The sequence below is a fragment of the Curcuma longa genome, chromosome 8 (assembly GCF_044706935.1).
Source record: "Curcuma longa cultivar G26 ecotype Majalengka, Jawa Barat chromosome 8, ITB_CL_G26_1.1, whole genome shotgun sequence".
NCBI lineage: Eukaryota > Viridiplantae > Streptophyta > Magnoliopsida > Zingiberales > Zingiberaceae > Curcuma > Curcuma longa.
The window spans coordinates 9,136,159-9,164,008 of record NC_133868.1 but is presented as its reverse complement, the minus strand read 5'-3'; the positions used below and the strand labels follow the sequence as shown (position 1 = coordinate 9,164,008).

Sequence of the window (27,850 nt, the reverse complement as noted above, 5' to 3'; positions counted from 1 at the left end):
AACAATCACAAGGATACTACAGTAGATTCAGACAGAATCAAAAGTCTAAATGTTACATATCAAAATTTTCTAATTTCTGATTACCAAAAGTACCACTTTATATTGGAAACATAGGTTGAACTACAAAAGAATGAATGGTACACTTTCATATTTACAGAGAAGAGAAAACTGTAACTGCACAATGTTCATTAGGGTTAGTCTGCATCATGAATGATAAATACGGCCTGATGCAGAGAAGTGGTAAAAACAAAAAACAAAAACGAGCTTGTTTTCTTCCTATAGCCCTCACATGACTCCAAAAAAAGGTCAGGTTCGCTTCTAACTTGGGTAACTCAGTTCAAATATGTCATGATTGCCAGAAAATGGTCGGATCGTTGCTATACAGCGAACGATCTTGAATCTCTAAATTAGCCACGTGCCAATCTACAAGTCTTGCTTGAACACATTTACACAGAACAAGAACAGCTGGAAACAACCACCATCCACTCTCTTCCCTGGATGTTAACAGTAAGAAGTAACAGAGTTGAATTTCCATGTATTCATCTGTATATGTCTATGAAGCTAATCAATCATCAATGGGTATGCATGTAGCTAATTTTTAGGAAATGCTGCCAATTATGGAGAAAATAATGAATAACAATTTGCTTAGAGACAGGGAAGGTTTCTTACGTGCCCAAATTCCATGGCTGTAGGTTTTGATGTTTCCGACTGGATGACTTGTAATGTACAAACCCACATATGAAGGCTACAATCTGCAATGTTGAGATACAAGGGAAAAAAATGTAATTTATAAAATTTAGGAGCCTAATGATAGTATATTTCCATCATTAAATAGTGATAAGATACTTGCTGTTAAAAAATACTAAGTTGACTACCTAAGTGTGCTTTGTTAGGAAAAGAAAAGTTATTAGTTATCAAGAAAAATGGCAACTTTTTCTGATATATTTCAATCTCATATCAATAGACATGGCGGTTTTACCATATACATCTCATATTAACAAAACATGGTTAAAGAAACCAAAATATCATCAATAAAAATTGATTCTGACCCACCTAATGCTGACTAATTTTATCTATACAAACTGGAAATTTGAAATTCCTAGCATATTTCTATTGTCAAGCTTAGGATTAATTAAACATGATATTAACATTTCACAACAAACTTGATGTTTCACATCTGCAGAACTCACAGTGCAATAAAAGTATCATACTCATCAACAATGTTAGAGAGGCAAGAAGTCCCTTGATGATATGGACCTCAAAGCTTCAACGTCAAAGTTGAGGCAGACTATATAATATAAAACCACAAAATATGATTCATTCTGCAACTAAGTGGAATTATTCAGACCCTGTGAAAAAGAAAACTCTAGCCTAACCAAGTATAGAGCAAAAGCTAGATTAGGTCAAACAAATATAGTAACTGAAATAAATGTACGTCTTGGCAATTATTTCAATCACTTGATGCTGCAAGACCAAAATCCTAAGTTCTTTAGATGTTGATTGTGTAGCAATGCATTTATTTATTGCTCTTTATAATCCGCTTTAATACCATGTCAAGCATGCCCACGTAAATCAAAGATCCTCACCGACACAGTTGAAGCTCACACAGGTGATAATATCAAATGCTGCCTCCATCAAAAGAAAATAAAGACAAATGAACTCAAAGGATAAAGGGCCATGGTCATTAGCATTGTCTTGCAACAGAAACCTATCATATCTGTTCTAGAATCTCATTCCATATTATTCCCTAAATGCAAACGATCCTCTATCCACTTTTTCAAATCTATTGTTTCAATTGTTTCTAAGATTCAAAATCCGGTTCATGTTCAGCATAGTTGGAATTTAGAAGCATCTAAATGTAGCCAAACCGTGACCTAATAGATTTGCAGAACTTGATGAAAAAAAAAGATGCTTGTACCCATGACTAATCAAGAGTAACTAATCAAGAGAACAAACAACTTACAACGTTGATTAAAGATGTAATGTTCCATAGTGCATATACACGAGCAAGGCCTGCAGATCGTCGAGGACCATGACTAAAAAGAGCATTGATTCCAGCAGGGAAAGGTGAAAGTATACCAAGGGGAAGAACAAACAAAACAAACAAGATGTCTGCCAGTGAAAATGAATATAGTTGTAACAAAGTAAGCAAGACCAAGCTGAAATCTGCTAATAGCAATATTGATATAATCAAACCAACAAGATCCTGCAACAAAAAAAATTCAAGATCATCATCAAGTTATTCATATATCTATAGGATTAAGATGGAAAAATTAAATAAACTTAGATCAACAACTCACCTGATGACCGATAGGTTTAGTATTGTGCAAAATGAGTGAAAAGGGATAGAACAAATCTCTTTTCTCGTTGAGCAGTCTCAGGCTGTGACCATCTAGAACTCCGCCAATCCTTTTATGTGTAAACAACCCTTTGTTGCTAGTATCACTAGATTTACTATCCCTACGAGGGCTATGGACACTGCAGCGCAAATTCATAATGGGGTTTAGTCCATGAAAAAACTTCAATTCAACTAGAAGGCTTTGGTGAATACTAAATAATATCAAGAGGAAACAGCTAAAAGTTATAGATAAATTCAGGACTTACAGTGAAGGTTCATCCATTTTCAAAGCTCTAGAGCCACCATCAATTGCTGTGGTTTCTCGTTCCACAGCATAAACTACCAAACCAAGTTGGGAATAACCTAATGCACTAGCTTGAATCCGAGCCAGATCAATGCAAACACCATGCCGTTTCAAAGGAGGACTAGCATGGGTCTCAATCCAACTGAGAACAGGCATGAGAGTTGTTTTAAGCTGACCACGACGAACTAGGCGCAACTGTGCATTCAGTCCAGCAACCAGCCTGTACCATATTGTTGGTGGTACAGCCTGCAATATAAAAAGACTGAAACATTGTATCTATTCATTGGATAACAATATAAAATTTCACATTTTTTAAAAAAGAAGCAGGGTAAATCTAGAGATTTTTCAGAGAAAGAACCAAAACCTGACTCATAAGGCTAGTCAGAACATTATCACTGTGGAGCGAAAAAGGAGCCATGTAACTACCATCACCTCCAAAAACAAGACACATCGGGAATCTTTGATGGAGACGAGGAGGAAGATCTGGTCTCTTTTCATCTCCACCAAGAAAGAAATCTAAATAACCAAGCATCAGATCTGGGGTAGCAGCCACCTATATTATATAGACAAACAACCATTTCTAAGAAACTTGTAGTGATCTTGGCATTCTGAGAGAGTTAAAAAACAGCAAAGTGGCATGGAGACTGGAAAATACTGTTGCCCATTTCCATATCTGTTAGATTACCTGTAAAACTTAACAATGGCATCCTCTAGTTTATTGACAAAAGGGCACAGATAGAGAAATCCTTCTGAAAATTTTACATCATTTATTGCAATCCTAAACCAATCTGGACTGCAAGGCTGGTCACACCAGAGTCCAAGTGTGGGCCAGATCATCGACTCACCATTAGATAGTCCACAACCCCATAGCTTATAACATGGTCTAATTTTAGTCTGAAAAAGTGGACCTACAGAATATGTTTCACTAAAAGACAATGCATACAGGATTTTCAAATACTTGACTATGACCATGCATGTGAACTATAATCCCCCTTCTATCCAGAACATGGATGCATATTGAGTAACTTCTTTTCACAATTCTCTTTTTCTAGTTCAGATTATGCAAGCTAATGAGTCAGTATGGCAGCAAATAGTGGTCCAGAAAGCTGCCGACACAAGGTACAGTACCAATAAACTAAAATTTCCTTCCTCTGAAAAGGGAAACAGAGAGACTATTAATAAAATATAGGCATAACTGTGTTTTCATCTGCAGATTAAACTAGAATTAGGTCAAAATCTGAAGAGAGAATTAAGGTACTAAAAAGGTTGAAAGTTTTTCTGATAGCAAACCTTAAGCCCTTCATAGAGAGCACGTGATCGGCAAGAACGCAAGCATGCATGATCATACTCTGACCGAACAAATTCCCGAAGGCGCTGTAACTTCTTTCTCCTGCGCCACTGCTGCCAAGACCAGGCAAGTGGATAGGCAACTATACAAAGAATGCTGTGGGCAGCTCCTTCCCACCACTGATAAGCAGCAAGTGCATTTATCTCATCAACAAATCTATTATATGCATCCTCATACCTGATAAAAATATCAAAAAGAGTTAGGGGGTCAGTACAAAATTACTTAGACTTATGGTTGTTATGCCCTCACTTACAGGACCATGTTTTTATAAAATAGTTAAAAGAAACTTATAAACTGTCAAAAACCTTATAACCACATAGCATCAACACCGAACATCTAACTTACACTATCTCAGTAATTTGTTCAGGAGGACAGTGAGGAAAATGCCAAGGCTCACTGAAAGTGTTTGGGCCCATGAAGAACATTCGATGAACATGACTTTGAGATTCCTCAGCCCTGTTTGTTTCCAAAACCTATCCACAGTAAAAGAGTATCAAACAACATTTGGAGTTGAGAAACAGAAAGGATAAATGTGAAATTGAAGAATGAAAATGTAAAGCACCTCATTCAATGATTCAAGAAAGGGGAATGAATGATCAATATGTGACCCATGTTGAGTTGGTGCAGGACCTGGTAACTCATCCGTACCAACAAATTTCATGCGTGCTACACTAAGGACTAAAGCTAATAGGATAAGAAGACCAGAAAGGAGGAGACCAAACAACCACGGACCACCAAAAGTGTATATTAGTTCTTCAAGAGCCGTATAACAGTGTGGCATATGATATCTCTCAGAAACACATTTGTATGGGCAAGGAGCTTCAGCAACACCTCCTGGTAATGGTGATTCAATAAATAAGTCATCTAATTGCAAGAACACTAACTAAATTGAGCATTTAAAAAAATAGATAAAAATGAATGATCCAGCAAATAAACTTCAACGAATACTTGATCAGGTAACTTAGGTAGAGAACATAAAATTAAAGAAAAAATTGAAAGATAGCTAAGGGGAATACCTCGAACACTCGTATATACAGCACGATGCGGAAGTCCACTAGATGGGCATGAGTAACATAGAGCTTTATCAGATCCAGTAACATTCTTAAAGGTTCCCAATGGACACTCCTAAAGCATTCAAAAAGGAATTTAAATTTCTTAACAGCAAGAATCAAAATTACAAACAGCAAAGTAATATGGAGAAGTATCAACATAGATTTATATGCAAAGAACCAAAATAAGAATGCCCAACAATGACAAGCAAAAGATATAGAACTGTGAAGTTTCGATGCTATAGGACCTATATTAGTCATTTATAAAAATACAGATCTTGCAGCATTCTACCAAACAAGCAAAAGTATTAGTTCGTTCCAAGCATATTATGACTAAGTTCCAAATGGCAAAGAGCAAGGTTTAAAATCACAAGTTATGCCGAAGTTTGTCTTCAACCAGAACGGTAAAATTTCAGTGTTGTATCATGTTGACATTCAGTGTTGTGTCATGCCAACATTCAGCATGCTACACTCCTAAGCATGCACGATGAATTCAAAATAAAAATAGTCTACAATCTAATCCACTTGGTCTATTTCCTTCAAAATATAAGTCTAGAGCAATTAGAAAATCAATGCATTAAAATAAGGAAATAAATTTAAAAAATAGTATGACTATAAATTATACCTTACTAATACAAAAATGACTATCATGCATGGAAATAAGCATGATTTTTATTTGCCATGATCAAGATTCAATTACCAGTTGAAATAGTGTATTTTGATACCTTCTTTGTGCCAATGCTCATTACACTTTGGCACACATTGAAGCATGTCAAGATAAATTTAGATGAGCTTTACTTTTTTGTAATGACCTTTCAATTACTTTAATATCTAAAACTGTAGCAATTAAATAGTCAATCAAATTTGAATTTTGTTGTAATATACCATATACCAAAACACACACTTCAATGTGTTAAAGCTTGAAAAGATGAAGTATGTGTTAAAGCTTGAAAGATGAATTCATGAGTGTTACTCATTTAAATTTTTTTAATAAAATTATATATCAATTAGATAGTAAAATTAACAATGATTTTTTAATTATTTTTTACTTCAGAAATATGTTGATTGAGTTAAAATAGTTAAAATTATTAATTGTTTTACTCTAATCTTCTTCTATTACTTTATTTTTAGACATATGAAAAATAGATAGTCAAATCTTTTAGAAATAAGTATGACCGATAGATGGTCAAATTAGAATTTAAAAGAAATAAGCTTAAAAAATAAGAAACATTTCTTGACTTCATGCTTGTCAAAGTGTAGCGAGTTTTAGCATGATACAATGCTCATTGACATGATTGAACGGCCAACACAAATGAGATTACTTACTCTAATCACTATCAGAATTTGATAGTTTACTAGAACAACATATTCAACTATGACACAACACTAGATTCAAACAATGACATAGAGTGCTAAATTAAAAACACTAAGTACCTTGCAAAAAATCCCATAAAGCCCCTTGCAAAAAAAATCCCATAAATCCGTAAACAATGACATAGAGTGCTAAATTAAAAACACTAAGTACCTTGCAAAAAATCCCATAAAGCCCCTTAGGGCAGGCTTTTCCAGTAACTGTTCCATTCTCTCCTGGCAAACCATGGCCTCTGCTAATGCCTCCACTGTTGAAAGATACTAATAATTTAAAATAATGAAATGTGATACATATATTGCAAGTGTTGTATAGTAAAGTGTTGTAATAAAGCATAAATTAATATAATCAACTAATGAGCTACTTATTATCATATTTACAATACTTTTGCAGTTTGTTAAGATAATGCTAAAGGAACAGACATTAAATACCAGCTTTAGTTAATAGGCTAAGATAAAACAAGTGTGGGCTGAATGTGAAAGTGCTTGTTCAACATAAACTTCTTCTTTAACTTCTTCTTTAATGAACCCATTTAAGAATGTGGACTTAACATCTATATGATAATACTTGAATCAATTATGGGGTACATAATTTAGTAACATTCTAATGGACTCAAGTCTAGCTTGTAATGAGAATAAAAGAAGTTCTAATATATTAATATAGCAAAAAGTTTATTTATGCAAGAGAATGACTACCTCAATGCTATTTTTACAAAACATTAAAATAACATTATAAATAATTAAACAATATCGTTATGATTACTCTAATCATTAAAATATACGAAGCTGCCATGCGGGGTCCGGAAATAATACAGCCTTTGGCAGTCTACTCTAATCATTAAAATATATGAAAATAATACAGCAGTCTAAATATTTTAAAACTATTATTTATTAAGCAAACAACAATGTTTATATGATTAGAATATTACATACTAATAATTATATGTTCAGTATAACATATAAAATGAGTTCTATTTGTTACCAACAAAGCGATATAATTAATATTTCATTAATGACAAAGTCATATACTAATAATTTTATAATGATGAATATTTATATTTTAAAATAATAAAAAGATAGAAAATTACAATATATTAATGAATTTTAAATTTAAATTCATATATTTATTCTAATAATTTATTATATTTTATTGTTCTACTTGAAGCAAAAAGTATTCTCTAAATATGCCGACAAACATTATAGGTTGCAACTTGCAAGCAATTTTGAGATACATATATCGTACACTAATTGCTTTGAGATACAAGTTGTTAGACACTAAACTAATTTTGCATAATGCTCTTTAGGACAAAAGTGCATTTCCTAAACGCATGTTTAAAATGCAAATGCAATGTCAAACCTAGCTTTAATTTGTTGAAACTAGATTTAATCCAACTATATATTAATCCCTCAAAACTAAAATAATTATCAAAAATGGATCTCTAGTGAAATAGGTAAAAACATAAACAATCACCCATAATAACCACTTAAATATATAGTGTGAAGATGATTCACTTCTAAAGAATAAAAGAGACCTCATATGATGATAAGCATCTAACATAAATCCATTCCTACATTCAGTGAAAAAAATGAATCTTATCATATTGAAATCACTTAGAAACTTTATATAAGTTCATCTTCATTAAAGAGCTAAAAGATGTGTATCTGCTATTTTTAATCTTAAAAAGTGGCAATCAAGACAGTGATCAAGATATATAGGACTTCGGTTGGTAATAGTTTATACAAATAACCAGCAACCAATGAGAAAATGAATGATGAACTGAGCAATCCATTAGAACCAAGATCAATAAACAGATATTGCAGACATGCAGTTCAACTGGATACTGTATTTTTTGGCAAACAAAATATGCTAAGATAAAGGCAAAGAACTTTCCAAAAGTAGGTGAGGACCTAAAATTTTTAATTATTTCAAATTAATGCTAACAATTTCAAATTTTAAACAAACTACTTATGAGATATTTGTGGACATGAATTTTTTAACAAACAGTTTTAGTTATCCCTTATCTGCATGGAGGAATTAACTCAGACCTTGTGTTTATGATTCCCTTTCCATTTGCAACTGGAAGATATTCATCACCAGTAGGAATATCTGACCAATGGAAGTGAATCCTTCCACCACCTCCTCCACCACCACCACTAAGACTGCCAAACCCACCAACACTAGAGAGGATAGAAGAATCACCAAGAGTTAAGGAGCGCAAAAATAGAAGAATTGTACCACCAGAACCACCACCAGGCCCTGCATCTGACAAGCCAGTGATGATGCTAGCTTCTTTGAAATCTTCCCCATCTGCTTCAACTGAGCCATGAACAGACAAACTGACTAGAGCATGCTCCATTGAACCCATAACTGTAGTGGTTGTCATGATGGCAACAGTAATCCAGAAGAAGGTATTAGCAATGTACAAAGTTTTAAAAAAAATTACAGAACATGAATAAGTACACAATAATTTTAACTGGTGAATGTCAAAAAATAGATTGCTATGAAGTTGATTCAGACATGATAGAGTAGAAAACAACTAAGTAAATATTTTTTCCTATAGATCAGAATCCACTCTCTTTGAACCTCTTTTACCTAAAATGCTGCAGCAATAAACAAAGTAGAAATTTTTTCACAGGAAAGACATACCTATGATACCACCACCAGAAGTTGCATAAGGTAGACTGTCATTTCCACTACCACTACCAAGCTCACAAGGAAAATCAGCATTTCCATAGGCAATGCCACCATTAACAACAAGATCTTTAAAACGCCCATCTCCACCCTTTCCACCATGCCCGCCGCCGCCGCCAACACCATTCTCTAATATATTTCCATGACCAACACCACCTTTGCAGCCTGCACATAAGCAAAACAATGCATCAAGGTGGATTTATCATATTGCATGAGTCCCATACCCTATGGAATAGCAAAAAGAGAAAGCGATCAGAAAAACCAAGTCATCAGATCCAATATAAAATATATAAACTTATGTGCATGAATGCCCTTTTCTAACACTTAAGATAACGTAGAAGAAATCATTTTAAGACAAAACTTTGGTAATCTATAGCCAGAAATAATAATTTATTCCAAAGTGAAAAATAACCTAAGTGCAGGAGCCTTGTACTTAAGCTTGCCATCAAATTGTGAAGATAAAAGAAGAATGAAAAACAACTAAAAGATAGGATGTTGATGGCTCTATTGGAAGTTATTCAAAGAATGGCCTCTAACAAAGCAGGTGGGTGGTACTTTATATAGTCATTAAAACAGCAATTATGCCACTTCCATGCAGCACTATGTGATGGTAAAGTGAAGGATTTAATTAGGCATCCTAAAAGTGCAGAATAAGCAAGTAAGTTGACCAAATGTATCACATCAAACATACAAAGAAAAGAAATACTAAGAACCAGGTGTTTAGCTTTGTCAAGGTGACTAAGCTGCAAACAATCAATGACACTTCAAGAACAAATGATATATTTGTGATAGTTTAGCGGATAACAGTTTATTCAACTGAAACAGCAAAATGAGTAAACGACAAGATGAATTCAAATATCAAAAGGAGATTAACTAAATCTCAGTTGCTATTGTATAATGTCATACAGTAATATAAATACAATACATGCAGATATGTATCATGATAACTATAAAATAATGATCAAAATTGGTGATTTCAACCAAGTTGTCATTAAAAAGAAAACTATGTAGCAAATGTATTTAGAGAAAAGATCAAGGACTCCAGATAAAAAAGAAAACAGTATGGTGACTTAAATAAGCAATAATTGATGCTTAAAAGATAAAAAAATGGACAAAGGCAATGTCTGGTAGGGTAGAATGGTATGGAATGGAAATGGATAGTTCCCTCTGTTGTTCCAATCAATGTTAATGAATCAATTTAAGATGGAATATTTTTTCCAATGAATGACTTCTGTTCTATCCATTTCATAGTCTTAGGCTGTTTACATGGACAGATGGAGAGGGAAAGGAGCGGAATGAGTGGACCTTTTGTCCAAGTGTTTACTTGGAAAAATGGGAAACAAAAGGGTAGGGGTGGCTGTCACCTCATCACACCATCACTATCATCATGGGTTCCACTAACATTGCACCTTCTCCTCCCACCCTCAACCAGATTTGTTACAACGTTTTGCCTCAATTATTGGCATACTCATAGAGAATTTCACTCAAATAAACTTCACAACAGTGCCACAAGCAAATATGGTAAACCATCTGCAACACATCATTGCAAACAACATGAAACACGAGTACACACTCCTGATTGAAAGGGTGTATGATGATCAACTTTTTAAAATCTCATTTTGTGTTGGAGTATTGATCCCCAACCAAAACAAGATGTGTCAATGCATGTCAACTGTCCCAAGCCATGTGCTTGCGTGTAGGTTCCATTGTCTCCTATGAAACATAGAATAGTTCCTATGCTCAACAAAGGGAAAACAATCTATCAAGAAATATTCTTTTCCCTTAAGTATCCAACAATATCTCTTTGAACATTGAGGCACACGAGTCACTGATCCATACACATCAGTTCTAACTTCAACTATATACATATGTCAAAAAAGCTCGAAAAATGACTGATCAATATGAAGTAGATTTTCAACCAATTACCAACTTAGTGTAAATAGAAAGGATCCTGTGATAAAACTACGATAAAGCACAACTTGCACATTAATTTTGATGTTAAAATACAAACCAATTGTCCAAATGAACGAGACAAATCAAACCATAACATATGATAAAGGAACAAGATTCAAAAGATTTTAGACTGAATTTGACCAAAATGCTCAAAGAATGACTCATCAAAATGCAGCAAAAACCAACTGAAACTATGGAAGACAACAACACATCATTCCTTTACTGAGAAAACAGTTCTTATTATCAACCAAGGACAATTAAGCAATAAAATAAGCAAGTGAATGAAACACAAATAACTTTTGGGAATATAAAAAAAGGAAAATAAAATTTCAGTAGATTTAAACAGCTCATACCCAAACCAGTCGCGCTTATTTTTCCTGTGGGGAACACAACAATGCTTCTTGCTCTATGGAAATGAACAACGGTTCCTTGAACAAGGCCAGCAACATCAATATCTTCAACACGACAAATCTGAAAACCAGAAAATATATTAACAATCCAAGAAACTTAATACAAAAGAGACAGTAACGAAAAAATTTTACCTGGAGGGTGAACGAGAGTGAAGTATTGACATTACAGTCTTCTGGTGGATGAACTAACTCCAATGGACAATCTTTTTTCTCACAATTCAGACTTGGGGCCCTAAAAGCAAGTATACATGCCAGACAGAAAATTTTAGCATGTTAGATAACACAATCCAAGTGAGCAATGGCAGGTAGATAATATCCTCTGAAAAGAGAGCAAACAAATTACAGTTCATCAGTAGTTGCATTTATCAGAGGCCCACGCAGAATGGATCCAGGTCCAACCTACAGAGGATCGAAATGATCTAAGAATTTAAGCATTACAGGTAAACATCATAGATTAAAAGATAGTATCAGCAGCATGAAACAACAGAAATGAGGAAGTGGTCAGCTTATGATGGAAATATTGGTAGAAAATAGTATCAACCAAAAACTCAAGTTAATCAAATGGTGTAATTGAATTGACTCCGACAACTAAATTATTGACAAGCTGAGGTATAAAATTTGTCCAGTAATTTGTTGATCTAGAATCCAGCATGACACGTTCAACATTTCTAATAAGCAGAACCTAAGTCCCATGTATATCATGATATTTACTCATAAAGTAGTATGAGAGCTAAATCAAACCACGTGGCAGAGGCAGCAAGAGAATTCTCATAACAAAGATACATGTCTAACAAATAAAGGCAAAGGCTCATTGAGTTAATATAATTGAATTATTACCCATTTTGCTTATTTAGTTTATGCAATCATTCCAGTGTTATTGAGGTTCAAATGATATTCAAACAAGACATAAAGTTGTGAGCCAAAAATTTGTCTAAATTAATCAATCGTGAATAAAAAAAATAAGGATAATTTGTCTAAGCATTTAGGCATTGAGAGCATTAGGGTTGTAGCAATGTTTAAAATCTCGAACCGTGCCGAGGTTTCGATTTCAAACAAGAACGATACTATTTCGGTATCATATCGTGTTGTATCGATATAGTTTCGATATTTTTTAAATATAAAATATATTAACTATTTATATATATATATATATAATCGAATAATTTTATTAGGCTTTAATTAAGCCTATTTAAATTATCTCAATTATACTAGTTGGGAGTTGATTGATTTAATTAATCTAAGTTCGTTGTTCTTCCATGCAATCGCATCCCCACAGACGCTCGATGCCAGAGGTGTCACGCACGCCCGGTGACACCTGAGGATGTGTCGCAAGGCAATGGGGATCCCTTTAGACGAGTCACGAGAATCCGGCGGAGCCTCAGGGGTGCATCGATAATTCGCTCAAAATACTAAGTCCAGATAATACATATTTTAATTAAAAAAATAGCTTGCTCAACTGATAAGTGGTAAAGTGCATTAGCCCAAGTCATCCTTATAACAACCCTTGACTTCTTATCAGAAATACTATAGTTATTAGATTAGTTACTATATGACATTTCATTTTAGGACATTTTCTATGAGCAATGAAGATATGAATCATGCAAAAGCTAGTAAGCTTGAGCAAGTAACCAACAAAATTTTTTTCTCTTTGATCATTATAATCACGCTCAAGCGATTTTTCATTGTCATCATGTTGTAGACATCCACAACTGTGTAAACAACAAAGTTTTTTCTCTTTTTGTTCCTTAGGATTCTTGCATAACAAGAAGAAGGCCTGCTGATTATGATTTGAACAAATTTGATTCTAGGAGGAAAGAGTAGTCAAAAAAGCTACACATACAAATGTACTTGCCGCACTTGCTATTAGAAACAACACCCATATGGAAACTCAATGCCTCTGTGCTTGGCTCCTCTATCATCCATAATGATCATGATGGTGATCCCATTGAACTTAGTCTGCCTCATTATGGAGTTGAAGGGATTGAGCAGCATAAGTAACACGCAACATGCAGAATGAAAGAGTGAAGGAGCACGTCATAATCATCATGCCAAGCAAAATTTTCAGAAAGTCATCGTAACTGTTATTGTGGGAGTAACGGGTGGGTGTGGAGATTCTTGTAGAAAAGTCAATCCATGTCAAAGAGTGGTGGTGGATCAGTTCCATCATCATCCTCAGGGAGGTGGCCACGATGGACACTTTCAAGTAATTCATACAAATAATAGCTGATTGATCAATTGCAATATACAACATGGTTAACCATTGTAAATTTTTTGATTGAGATGGCACAGCATACAAGAGGAAAAGAGAGAGGGTATCGATTCTTGGTAAAGTAGAAAGGGGGTGAAGAAGAATAAGAAATTCATGAAAGATAATAAAGATTTAAATACTTATCTGATACTGACAGAAGGGATAATGGATGAAATGAAAAAGTTGTAAAACTCATGCAAAATGAAGTTTTCCAATAAAAATAATATCTGCAGCATAGACATCAAAAAGTATGTCTAAAACAACCAATCCATGTTATGTGTAGGTGACCTTTCACATAACATTCATGCCCAACATCCAATATGGGTTTATTGGACAAGCAATTCAATGGAGTTTCTGCTTAAATGATAGTGGAAGATGGCAACAGGAGAAAGATAACGGTTTGATAAGAAACCAGATCGACCAAATAACACACTAACAAATATGACAAATGGACAAGAAGAAAGTACTAAATGACATCAGTCAAGAACAAAAAAAGGTTTTGAATAGTAAATTTTAACTATAAAAGATATTGAGATTTAGTTGGTGATGGTACTAGAATTGATATTCTAAATCATATGAATAACTGCATCAAGCAATCCATTTCATAACAACAGAAAGAAAATAAACATATAACTCACAAACATACATGGATGCTGTAGAAGAGTGACAAGATCAAACGTTGTGCCTCAATTACATCTCCCGGCCCAGATAAATTGAGCAGGCCTTGACCATGAACTCCTAGATTTGCATTTGAATGTATGACAGATGATTCCTGTAAAGAAAGTCAATGAATAAATTTGGCTCATATCACCGATCCTTTGCCAACCAATTAATCTTGTTTTGAAAAATAAAAACTGATAATGAACAAATTTAGCCCAGAATAAGAACAAACTTACCCTTAGAACAATCAAATTACTCGCTTCAAGTAATGTCGTTGCCACTATTGTATCCTCACCGCCAGTAATGATCATTTTAGAATTCCACATCAAGAGCATTTTAACAGACATTCGTAAAGCACCAAACACCTAAAATTGGACATGAAGAAATGATAAATAGCTGGTGTAAGATCAATTACCTTCTTAGATAGCAATTATAAATGCAATGGTCGATTAGACATTTAACTTGATAAAATTCATTAATCAAGAAAAATAAAGTGATGAGAATAGCAGCATCAACACAATAATTTGCATGATGAAGTAGGGATATGGATATCAACAAGGATAATCTTCAACAAATTATTAGCAATTATCCAATTCATCAATCACATTTATGGATTATTCTTCTTACCAGAAAATTGAAGATCCAGGTTGGCCATTTATCAAATAAAAAAAAATGTCAGGCAGAAAGAAATCACAGATTTCAAAGCCATATTATTGCTAAAGTATAGAAGATGAATGATATTAGGATGAACTTGTTTATCTAGTTCTCTTAACTTTTCATACTTGGCCAGCCGCATTGAACAGGTTAGTTGTCATCGACAAGGCACTTTTTACCAACTAAGATGAATCCGTTCATGAGGCTCCATCCATTGTAAAGCCTACCAGTGATTCGATGATCAATGGAGCAGCCTTACCCCCACAATTGCAAATGTCATTTCTAGAGTTCTAAACACATGCTATACTAGGTAAAAATGGAGCAACCTTTAGCATGGTTCCAAGGCTGAGCTTCAAACTAGCACCAATGAGCAAACAATTGAATTGAGGGGAAAAAATATGTTGCTGATAATATACTTGCAAAGGAGTAACAAAGACAATGAGAAGTAATTGTTCTGGGAGAACCTTAATTACTGAGTCGCTCATCAAAAGTTCTTCAGCCATAAGCTCAAACTCAGAATAAGGATAACGAGTCAGACCAAATGTCAATATGCCGCCACAAAGTAGACTAAGTTGCCCTTGAACCTGGTAATTACAGAGAGTAGGGTAAGTTGTTCTAAAAGAAGCAAATGGATTTCCAAACATGAAGTCGACAATAAAGCATTTGAAACAAGAAAAAAAAACTATAACTCAGCTATTGACAAAACACCCAAACAAGACATCTATACAGCCTATACAATATACACATCCAAGCCAACTGCCAAACATTATAATATCAGACAAGATCATCACTATTGTCCCACATTTAAACTAGCATATTAAGAATAAACCATCTTATATAAGAGACATAAAAACATTTTCATTAAAGAAAATGAATCCAAATTTTAAAATGTATCAAAAAAACAAGGCTTCAGGGACATCAGTAGTTTATTTTAGCTAAATTATCATTATATCATCACAGTTTTGGCATACAACACTTTTAACCTAATATACCAGTTAGGCCAATTACAACCATATGAGACTAAACAAGTTTGATATATTTCAAAAAATAAAATAAATCAGCTAAACTTGTAATCACCTGAAACTACACGAATCAATGATATCACCAAAATATTGCCAAATGCAAAAAAAAATCAATTTTTGTCAAAGCTTGCCAGCTCTAGTAAGTTCTGAAGGTCCAAAAAGTCCTAACCATCTCTCAAAACTATTTGGAGTCATCTGGTTATGGGCATAGTTCTAAACCATCAGTACCTAAAGCAACCTTGTAGTTATTTTCATCAGAAAGTGGACAGATATTGCCTGTGTTTTGAAAAAACCACAAAGAGTACTTAAACAATACCTAAAGCAATCTCTATAGAAATTCTTACGTATTTGTAGCACTTACTAATATGATTGCAGTTATGAAATTCTTAGCTATACATGCCACCCATACGCATGGAAATGATAATATATTCTGTTAAATTCTATGCATTTATGTCCTCTAGCAATTTGTGTTTCTTCAATTACTACTAAATTGATCTTGTTTTACATTTTCTAATTTATAAAAGATCCATCTTTAAGAAAATACATTTCCATATAAGCTGTACACATTTGTCTAGCATAGTACTTGTTTGCACACCAAACTGATTTCCACAAACAAGAAGCACGCAAATGGATTGCATACTTGTTTCTTTTACACAAATATTAGTATAATTATTTTTCTGATCAGATATCTTTTTGCAGTACTGAATCTCCATTAGTAGGGTTAACGTAGTTTTCTGACATTTCAACTAACCATAACATGTAAACCAATCAACCATAGATTAACCTTGAACTGCCAAAACAAAAATCCCGAGTGCAAGAATTATTCTCTTCATGAAATTTACTAAACCAACAATAGAAGCAAGTAGGTCTCTTCAAATACCAAAATCCTCGTGCTATCTTTTATTAATATTTTTGGGCAATCTAAAAGCTAAGGGCAGTTCCTCACATAGTCACAGACATTTGGATTTTGGAAAATAATACTGCTCAACAACAAAATAGCATTAAAGCAAGAAAACTGACCTGTACTCGACTCCATAGTAGAGGGACAGCAACTTTGGCAAAATTCCGGATAAAAACATTTGTCCAAAGTGGCTGATAAGGAAATTCTAGTAGAAGTGTATCAGTCTGTGTTGAACGGTTATGGTTGCTAACTATAAGGCTTTTAGGAACTGAATCATAAAGTGTTCCAGCAGCACCAGCATTATCAGGACAGCCAGAACTCTTTCCGCCTATTTAGAAGAAATTAAGAGAATGAGTCCAAAAAAAATTATGATAAAGCAAACACAAAGAAGAAGCAACTTAAAGCCAGCTTAAAGTCTAAATAATAATCATAAAACAAGAATGCCAAAAATAGCACACAATGCTTAGTCTTGTTGTAATCAGATTTTGACATCACACAAACATGGGATATATATAAAACCACCTACTCAAAAGTGAAATAGTTAAGCCTATTTTAGAGTACAAAACTGGGAAATTAACAACTAGAAACCAAGTGTTTATGTAAAGAAATCTCACAAAAGAACTATAACATTAACGTCGTTCAAGGAATCACAATGTGCATTGAACTACTTTCAGAAACCTATTCAATTGCCCACGAGAAAAATTTATGCAATAAATAACAAATCATGCATATACAAAACCCAAGCATTTATAGAAAGGCTGCTTCGCTAAGAACCATAAATTAGCCCAAACAAGAGTCAATAATCTGAATTTTGATACTGAAAGCATTAACAAACAGGATTTAAAAGGTAGCAGAAAAATGGAGATCAGCAAAAATATATGCACACACACATATGACGACAGAGCGATAACATGTCTGTCACAGTACAAGTCATGTTCATCAAGTCAGTGAGTCTGTAGGAGAAAGAAAAGAGAATTCAGGTTAGAGAAATTAAATTATTACTTGAACAAATGTAACAATGTCAATGAGATGGCACATCTTTTATAGGATTTATAAAAAACAATCTCACAAAGGCTCAGCTCTACTAAATAACAAAATAAATCAAAATTTTATTTCATACCCTTTAAAAATAAAACTGCTTTTGAAATTATGAACCAATTTTTTAATCAAACCGACTTACACGAGTTATAATGATCGGCATAAGTACAAATGATAAATCAAAAGTAATCAGTGGAGAAGTAATGTGGCTTAAAATTATGATATAAATAGGGATAAAATTATATATTTTAAATAAAAAGTTTAGATTGATAATTTTTTAATTGGAAAAAGCTGTTTTAAGTTTAAAATTTTGTTATATTTATTAAGGTATTAAATTATGGCATATGCCCCTCTTAGGGGCTGTCTAACATGGCATTGTGCCATTCACTTACACCTATCACTCTCACCATTCACCACTCAGCCAAACTCAATTCATAAGTCAGAGTGCCAAAGAGTTAGAGTGTCCAATGGCCAATGCTAATAAGATTCTCAAATGCCTTAACTGTAATGGGAGTGGCACATTCGTTTAGACAGAATCCTACATTGTTTTGGAAAAAAGAAATCGTTAAGAAGATTAGAACCTTTGGTTGTTTTATAAAAGGGGCCTTAGACCCAAAAGTAAATCATATTTCAGTATAATAAAGTTATATTTATGAGTTTTCTTCTCCTTGCAAGAGCTATTTCTCTGTGTTAGAAAAAACTATCCATGTGCTATATCAATTCATGTGAGCTTGGTTGATTTGGGTGTTGTATCAATTGGTATCAAAATTGTTGGTTTGTTTTTTGATACTCCAATATCCCCTACACTGATTCATCCAAATTCCTCTCCGTGCATCCTACCATAGCGTCTGACCATCTCCTAGTTATCACCCTTCTTGGCCTTGCTACCTAGCTAGAGGGCCTCTACCATCCACAATTGTTGTGTTAACTAACCGCAATTATGACAAGCCAAAACAACTCACTCTAACCAGAGCTAAACGCGTACGGGAAGCAGTTCCCTCCTGAACTGATTCTCTGAAGAAGCAGACCACAGACATGTGGCTTTTTCCTGCTGCAACAGAACTCTCAAGGCCCCTCCTACTGTCAGCTTGCACTAGAGTTGCTAGCCATTGCAAGTCTTCCAGATTCACCAACAGTCGTTTTCATGTTGAACTTCCACTTACAAGCAGCAAGCAGTGGATTAAAAGAGGACTTCTCCCTTGACTGCTTCACCACCACTAGCAGATGCATCCCCTCACCTACAACTTCTCACCATCACAAGGTGGTGAAAAGTCATCCCACATCCCAAACTTGCTCTCCTCTTCCTCAACAAATCCACTTCACTGAGAATCTGTGGGGTCTTCCATCAATTGGCACTCAGTAGTGATCTTGTAACTTCCTTGCTTACCTAAAGAAGAAGATAACTTGGTCCACCTCAATCTTGTCATAGTCCTAGTCTATCCCATGAGCACTATGAACAAGTGAATCTCTCCTCAACACTGCTCAATTCTGCTGCTTGTTGATTAGGCAATATCGTCCAAGGCCACTACGAGCCTACTATCATTGGCCGTGTTGCCTACTTCCTGTCAACAGCCTTGTGACTGCCTTCCATTAGCTGCAGTAAGATCTAATAGTTTCTGCCCTACTACAGTGGTTGCATCTCCAGATTCAACCTAATGAGACTTTTGCAATCAAGAGTCTTTGATGACAGTTAACCAATGAGATGTGTTAGATCTATCATGTTGTTGGAATTAGGGGGCTCAGCTTTTAACTCATTTTGTGATATCCCCTAACTTATGTCCAGGTCTATTTTTCATTCCTGTAGTGTTGACTTGCACTTGCATTATGACCACTAAAAAACAGAATTCAATTTTCTTAAGCATGCATTGGTAATGCATATTACCATTTTGTGTTTTTGCAGGGTTTACATAAATTGAGCGATTGGCTTGTGTATGTTTCTATTTTTTAAATTAAACAACTAGCTTATTAACAAGTTCTTTAAAACTTTTTAAATTAGAGCATTTGATTTCATGATTCTCGCACCTATGGTCTACATTAGGTTTTATATGGTGCATCATTTAGATTCGAAGGTCAAAATATCTTCTCAAGTCAACCTAACTAAAACCAACATGGGTAAACACAATAGCAGTACTCTATGTAGCAGCAGCAGTAGTGATATATTAGATACTTTTCTTCTTCCCTGTTTTCCCATCCTTGGTTTTTCCTCTAATTGATGTCCACCAGCTGGATGTCATGCTGGCATACTGTACATTAGCTGACATTGGCATCATCTCATTCCAACCAAGCACCAAAACCTTACTACAAAATGAAACATCAAACTATAGTCTACATCTCTCATGGTGATGAGGCTATTTCGGCTTGATAGTTGTCTATATAGGATTAATAACAAATAATTATGGTTATAAAGTCAAGTTGAACAACAAACTAAAGCGCAATAAAGAAGATTATATGGATTTCTTTTACCAAAGTATTATGGAACATGGAGTTGTGTTACAAATGATTTTCAAAAGAGATTGTAACTATTGCAGTGATTCAACTATTTAAGCAAGCCTGTTGTTGAATTTTCCATATATTTAGATCTTGATCAATTCGATGTAAATTTGCATATGTAGTCCCATCCCATGCAATTAACAATAGTTGATACAGGATGTGCCTAACTTTGGTTGCACTGAATCCATGTTTGTCAAGCAGAGTCGGTGGTGTACTCTAGAGATCCTGTACAAAGGCGAAATAGGAGTGATAGAGGCTTGTCTAAGTGAGAGGATGGGATAAAACTGTGTTGGTGGGGTGGAGTCAATTCGGTTGGGGGATGAGAACTCAAAGAGGGGATGGGCACAACTTCTATCCAATAGCAGGGTTGGACCGGTGGCTGCGGGATAATAAGACAAGGAGACTTGAACAAGTGGACCAAGTAATGCAACAAAGGTTAATGCAGCATATGTTGTGTGCCTCTGTCAGCAATCTCATTATAAGAGAGAAAAGAGATTATGATACTACAAAACTTGTTATTACATGAATGAATGTGCTAATGGAATAAAAGCCTCTTTCATAGGCTTTTTGAAATAATGGTCACTTTAGACTCTCAAAAAATAGACTAGTTGTATTGCAAGTAGGATAAATCATAACCATACCATGAACAAAAACATGTGGTTCATCATGCCAACTGAAAACAGCAATTGAAACACGACCTCCACCACCGCCAGCCAAGCCACAACCTCCCGATGCACTTATCATGCCTGTGCCTTTCCTGTTCTTATAAAAAGAAAATTAGATAGATCTTCAGCAAGACAAGATAATTTGGTATATTGATTAAAGATCACAAGCAGATTAACTCAACTGTACAATAAGGGCAAGAATTCAGCAAGCTTTTATTAAAAAGATATAAAATATAAATACATATATGAGCACTAAATGACAAGAATATATCTAGTTAATGAACTATGCTCTTTTGTACTTCTTGACCACTAGTAACACAAGCTTCAATTATCACATGTAAGCATGACTACGGGGACTTTCAAGTACTAGTACAGCAAATGAATTTCACTAGGCTAATTACGTACCCAAAATCCTATGGAATGTTTTCAAAGTAAAATTTGTCACATATAAATGATTGTTACCAATGTTCCCAAACTGAAATATTATATGCATACATATACATGCTGATAGACAAAGTTTTATTCATTCAATATCTAAGAGTAATCAATACAAAATCTGTGATTGCATATTAGTTTATCAAACAGAAAAATAGCAGATATCATGAGTTTGTATTCAGTATAAAAACTTTAAAACACATACTAGTGTAAAAGGATTTCCAACTTATACTAGAAATAAAACATTGCAGGTCAATTATCTAATTTCAAGGATTGACCAAATCTAATATCATTAAAGGAAAGAACCACCAATCTTGTAGAAGCATAAAGAATTTGGAACTACAGATAAGCTTTGTTATCATTTCTTCATCCTAAATATCATAGCTGTGTTCCAAATTGCTTAACAACTTAACTGAAAAGGTCCCAACTGCATGACTAATTTAAAGAAGATAAAGGTTAATTAATAAGACTAATGCAACATAAATTCCCCTATGATAGTTCAAAGCATATGATTAAGCCATGACAAACATCTGCTAGGTCAGTGCTACTGTAATCAGAAGTAAAAATATTCCAACATGAAGACCACCTATCATGTGATGTTGTGTGTCGATGGTTATTCTATTTAGCTTGACAGCAAAAAAATGCTTCTCAAGTTGTGTTCTGAAGTCCACATGGAAGAGAAGCATCCAAGCTACATTCAAAGGTACAGTATTCACTATGCACACATGTTTTTCATGCTTGACAATGCAGATCAGTTGACTCAAAATTTTAGAAATTCAATTTGCAATTCAAGTCCAACAAAAATGTTTGCTCGACGTCAACAAAACCTTTTAAAAAATCAGCTTCAATATTTACCATACATATTAAACTTGTGTGATTCTTTATGGGGAACTGAAATAGTAGCTCGTCACAGAAAATAGACACGACATAGACTGATTTGATAATTGAGCAACATTTCATTAGGGCTTAAAGAATTTGTTGTCAGATAATATCTATTTGAGTAATTGTTATAGATTACCAAGTATTGATGTGCATCTAGCATGCAGGCTATATTAATACACCACAAAGCTTTATTAGTTAAGGAGAAAACAAATATAAAGCTTTTATCATAGGTGACAGTAGTGTGCTAAGCATATTTTGACTAAGGAGATATCAAACTTTATATTCAGAATATTAACAATGTTACTCTATTTAACCCCATAGTAGAAGTATGTTAACCGACATTAGTTTTGCACTTACATTTTGGTTGCATTGACATAGATGCTCCCACCTGACCCTCCACCACCCAAAGAGCCGCCCTCGCCACCATCAGCCAAAATGCTTCCATTGACCTCAAGAAAATCCTTGACTACGAAGAAGATCTGCCCACCACCTCCTCCTCCATAATCCTTCTCCTTGCTTGTGGAGCCCCCTTTGCTTCCGTAGCTAACAGGCACCGTCAGAGATGACCAGGAGTACGCGTCTCCACCCCAGGAGTCCTCCTGTGTCTGCCCTTCCTTCACCACACAGCTCGCGCCCCTTCCACCATGCCCACCACCGTCTCCATTGATCCCGGAGGGGGCCCCACTGGTCTGTGGCGGCGGATCCCCTGCGAGCGCCGTAGTATCGATGGCTGCACCGTCAGCTAGACTCATGTTTCCCGCCGCCAATCGCACCTTCCCGGCCACAATCTTTGCATTGTGTCCGATCCGGATTTCACCCGTAAGATTGATGACGAGGGAGCACCCCGCCAGCGGGCAGCTGAGCACCACATCCGGGTAGACCACGAAGCTCCCATTCGCCTTGACAAAGACGTCGTTGGAAAGCTGCACGCTGGTGTGGACCTCGCAGAGGCTGTCGAAGTCGCCGGCGCCACCCAAGTCGTCCTCACAGGAGGCCGAGGGCGGGTCCGGAGGCGACGGAGGCGGGGAAGGCGGGGAGTAATCGTGCCACAAAGACTCGTAGTTCAAGATCGAGAATCGATCCCCGCCTTTTTTTTCATCCAGTCCGCCGCCGTCCAGCCTGGGGAAGCAGACCGCAGGGTAGCCAACCAAAACGAGGAGGACCACGAGGAAACACGCGGAGGCGACGGCCATGGGCGGAGGTGCAACTCATCACCACGCTTCGGCCGGAGGGGAATTAGGGCAAGGGACGATTCCCCCGCCCCAGGGTTGCGAATTGCACCGCTTCCTCTCCTTCCTTCTGCTCTTGCTAATTCGGGAAAGAGAAAGGGAAAGGAAAGCGAGGAAGGCGACGGAAATGGTTGGTGGCGGTGGGGAGATACTTTTTATAAGGGCAAGCCGTTCGCAAGAGAAACGGAGGAGACGAGGAGGAAGAAAGAGAAAGACGGACAAAAGCCGAGTCGCCAGTAAATAAAACGGGGAAGGATAACGACGGTTTCCGGCTCGACCGCGCATCGGACCGTCGAGAGCTGCCTTACGATTCGTGATCCATTGAGCGGCGCGAAAGAGGAGGGCACGCGGCGATTTCTTAATGGATCGTTGAGTGCATTGGTGTTTTGCGGGGCACAGCGTTGACGTAAGGAAAAAGAGATTGCCCATTGTTCTTCCCGTTTGTTTCGAGTCAAAAAAAAAAAAAACGATTATCACGGCCGGTCGAGTTAGGCCGGTCGGGTGCACTTGGCTCGAACCCAATTTTTTTTTTAAATAATTTAGAAGAAGGGAATTTTAATAAGTATTAAAACATGAGGCATTTTAAAAAACATATTAAATATCTATGATGGATAAAAAAAATAGTAGATAAATTTATTTGGGGAGGAAATAGGAGGAGATTAAGAAAGAAAAAAAAAGGCTAATTAAATTTACTAGTATAATATCTTATACACCAACAATGATATATGAGATATATACTAGATTATTGAAATAATTTATAAAATATTATAAATGTTTGTCACGTTGATAAATAGATTATCCAATAATTAATAAAACAATATATGCTAACTCTTGGTAGTATGTTAGCATCAAAAGACCAAAAAAGCTACAGATTCCTTCTCTATGATATTTTGTATTTGATTGTTTTTATCACCCTAAATATTCCAATCTCATTGTTATTTGAAAAAGATAGCTTGAACAATAAACATGAACAAAATCAATAGAGTAGTCGCAAACTCTGTCGCAGTAAAAACTAGAATGATGCACATAAACTTTCAGTATAAACAAGTACTGTTGCTCGCGAGGGAGGCAGCCACTATCCTCTTCACCCACCTGAGAATCTCAATCTCATTACAAACAATAAGAAAACCAAAGACCATCAGGATCATGAAGATGAAGCATGATCCATGCAGAGAAAGAATAGAGCAACAAAGAACTAATTAAAAAGCAAAACGTAGTCAAGAAAAGAGAGGCAGAGATATCGAATTGAAGCATGCATGATGATAAACAAAGTTCAGTACTTGGTGGAAGCTGACAGAAAGAGAAGTGAGCACACACAGCTTCAAGCATGCACTCCTCATCATGCAAGAAAGCACCATGAGTGCTCACTCTCTTCTGTCAGCTCGAACTAACTAACTAACTATACCCCATTTCAGTCGAGGAGGAGAAGGCCGATTCGATAACTTGGAGGCACTGCAAAGTTTTCAGTTTGGGGTGGCTTTGTTTTCTGATGTTGAAGGTATAGCAAGGTGAGGTTTATATAGAAGGGAGAACAGCCTGGGGGGGTTTCCATCTTTGAATGGAACCAAAGGGCACTTACTCTTTAGGGCCACTAGCACTCCATCAATAAGCTTTTTTCTAATCTCCCTGTTCTATCTCAAGTCTCAACCCATGCTGCTTAACTGTCTCTGGTCTGCAACCCCATACAGTTTCACTGCATACACCTCCCCCTCAACCAATCACACTTCATCCTAAAAAATAAAAAAAAAAAAATCATCACAAAGAAACTTCTTTGTATCTGGGGGAGTTTAGATTTCATATATTGGATTTGCTCGTATACAATGAGAGTATAATTTATTTGAGCTCTAGATGAGATTGTTCAAGTTTTTTATTTCTTGTAGAAGTGATGCTCATGCTATTTCATGTATGGTGAGTACAATTACTTCGACCTATAACTACGATTAGTCACACTTCTTGAATGGAAAAAGTTGGTCTAGCTAGATCTTTACTTGACTTTGAATCCTTACAAATAACACCTAAGTGAGTTTCATACATCTTTAAAGGTCCAAACATGTTCTACAAACTTGAACAACCCCCAATATTCCAATCAATGATAAATAAAAATGTATCATTCAACACAATATATAAAGCTAGTGCCACCATCATACAATGTACATTCCTTATCTACAACTTTCAAAATCTAAATGGAATACTCGCACTAAACACATACCAACAAGTTCCTAAAACTCAAAGGCACAGAGAACTCTAGAAAATAAGAGAGAGAGAGAGAGAGAGAGAGAGAGAAGGAAATGGAATCTGAAGTGAAAAAAATAGCATATGCTAAATAGAAGTACTTTGTGCTGAGCATGGCAAAACAGGATTAAAAGCATGGAAGCATGGAGATGACTCAAAGGAGAAACTTTGTTCATCCATATCTACAAAAGAAACAGGAAACAAGGAGTTAAATAACACAGACAGGTGTTAGTAGAGAGGAATACTTGCATCATCACACTCTTTATGTCATTTAATTGGGAATCTGTTCTTTAGTTAATTAACAAAACAGCTGCACTTGTGATGTGCAGAGTTGTGGTTTGTGGGGTTGAGGCATCCTTCGTTTCATTCGCTGCGATTGGGTGGACTTTGTGTGACCATCTCTTTGCATTTTCTGAGAGTGGGCAGGAAGGACGGTGGCTGTGTTCCGAATTGATTCCAGGTGATTGAACAAATGCTCTGCATGGAGCAGTCAAAGGGTGTGTGATTGATTGCATTGCATCTATAATTAAATTCAAGGCAAAGTTTACTTTACTTATTCTCAAATTTGTTTTTTATACTTTAGTATGACCTAAGCTCATTTGTTGCTCAGATGACTACCACCCATTCAAAAGATTGACCATGATTTTCTATCAATCTTTTCATTCTCTATTTGTCTTTCAGATCCTCAAGTAAACGCTAGGAAGAGGACAGCTCCATCCACTTCTTTAAAATCTCTCAGCCAGTCCTTTCCCTCTTTTGCTTTGTCCTCCCAACAAAACACATCAATTGAGATTCTTGCCTATTTAAGGTCGTTCATTGATTTTGCTATATCTTGTTTCATCCTTATCCATTTATCCTCCACCTCAATCTTCATCATCTTCACAACGACAATGCTGTGCCAAATCTCCACAAAGTCTATGCCAAGATTAAATTCACCTGAGCTATTGTCCTCCATGGAATCTACCCACTCACCTAGACGTAATTCTCTGTTTGTCCTCCACAGACAACTAACCAATCCACATCAAAAGCTTCAGCTACATACATTTGCAAGTTCTGTTCAAAGAGCTTCCTAATGTTCTTTATCATATAAATCCACTTCCTGTGGTGGCATGAATTTGCTTGTTGATAGCACAATCATGTGTGGAGGTCAGGTATCCATTTCTTTGAGGTACTAATTGAAGAAGTGCCCAAACAGAGTTTACCAGAATAACTAAGTAGAAACCATCTCAAAAAAAAATTAATAACCCTTAGTTTATGTACAAAGTACTAATCCTTAGAGATTACCAAATTCAAGTTGAATGGCCATCATGTGCAGAAGATCTCCTGAATGAAGTATATGTTGAGAAGAGTGCAATCCTGCTTGCTGTCTTTTGTAGAAATCAATTAAGCCATGTATCCTATCCATATTATACGTGAAATATAATTTTTGGAATTCATAAGGCCTATCTATGCTAAATCACAATCAGTTGGACCAATCATAACTATGCCATGGCAGTATTGTTGACTACAGATATGCAACTGTAAACTTTCTCAAAATTCAAAATTGTCAATTGTGATCCCTGTAAAAAATATTGTGTTTTGTGGCACTTGACATGTGAGAGGAATGGTTTGGTGAATGATTTGCGTAGGAAATACATAAAGGCAGGAACTGAAATGGCAGTATGTGATAATCAACTACAATCAACATTACATATAATTCAGTGTCTCACCAAAGAACCAAGCATGCTGATATTGACCTTAAATTTTTGAGAAACAAGCAACTTGAGGAAATTTGTATCACTTTATTGCCCAATGATTAGTTGGCAGATATGTTTATCAAATCCCAGGGAAGTTGTGAAATATATATATATACATATGAGAAAAAGTTCAAAAAACTAGATCAGAAAAGATGCCATGGCAGTATTGTTGTCTACAGATATGCAACTGTAAACT

The 27,850-nt window shown here is 35.6% G+C and overlaps 1 protein-coding gene across 1 annotated transcript; it reads right to left on the bottom strand.

Annotated features, from left to right (window-relative positions):
* Window positions 1–73: 73 nt before the first annotated feature.
* Window positions 74–23,877, bottom strand: LOC141833221 (uncharacterized). The gene is made up of 22 exons (XM_074720607.1): window positions 22,815–23,877; window positions 21,117–21,232; window positions 17,067–17,275; window positions 15,489–15,608; window positions 14,607–14,735; window positions 14,357–14,482; window positions 11,806–11,861; window positions 11,595–11,694; window positions 11,406–11,523; window positions 9,055–9,264; window positions 8,454–8,775; window positions 6,565–6,658; window positions 5,007–5,115; window positions 4,553–4,824; window positions 4,336–4,463; window positions 3,933–4,167; window positions 3,007–3,195; window positions 2,605–2,888; window positions 2,301–2,478; window positions 1,964–2,206; window positions 670–752; window positions 74–494 (listed from the first exon to the last, which is right to left on the bottom strand). Exons 1-22 carry the CDS (start codon window positions 23,648–23,650, stop codon window positions 347–349), a joined length of 4,305 nt encoding a protein of 1,434 aa, XP_074576708.1. The 5' UTR covers window positions 23,651–23,877; the 3' UTR covers window positions 74–346.
* Window positions 23,878–27,850: the final 3,973 nt, after the last annotated feature.

What these genes read in the sequence shown, in the direction of transcription:
- LOC141833221 (XM_074720607.1), bottom strand. Translation starts at nt 23,650, where the DNA reads ATGGCCGTCGCCTCCGCGTGTTTCCTCGTGGTCCTCCTCGTTTTGGTT. An exon ending in TACTATGGAGTCGAGTACAG is followed by an intron (nt 15,609 to 17,066) that starts GTCAGTTTTCTT and finishes TGTAATTACCAG; the next exon opens with GTTCAAGGGCAACTTAGTCT. An exon ending in TGACTAGCCTTATGAGTCAG is followed by an intron (nt 2,889 to 3,006) that starts GTTTTGGTTCTT and finishes TTTATATTGCAG; the next exon opens with GCTGTACCACCAACAATATG.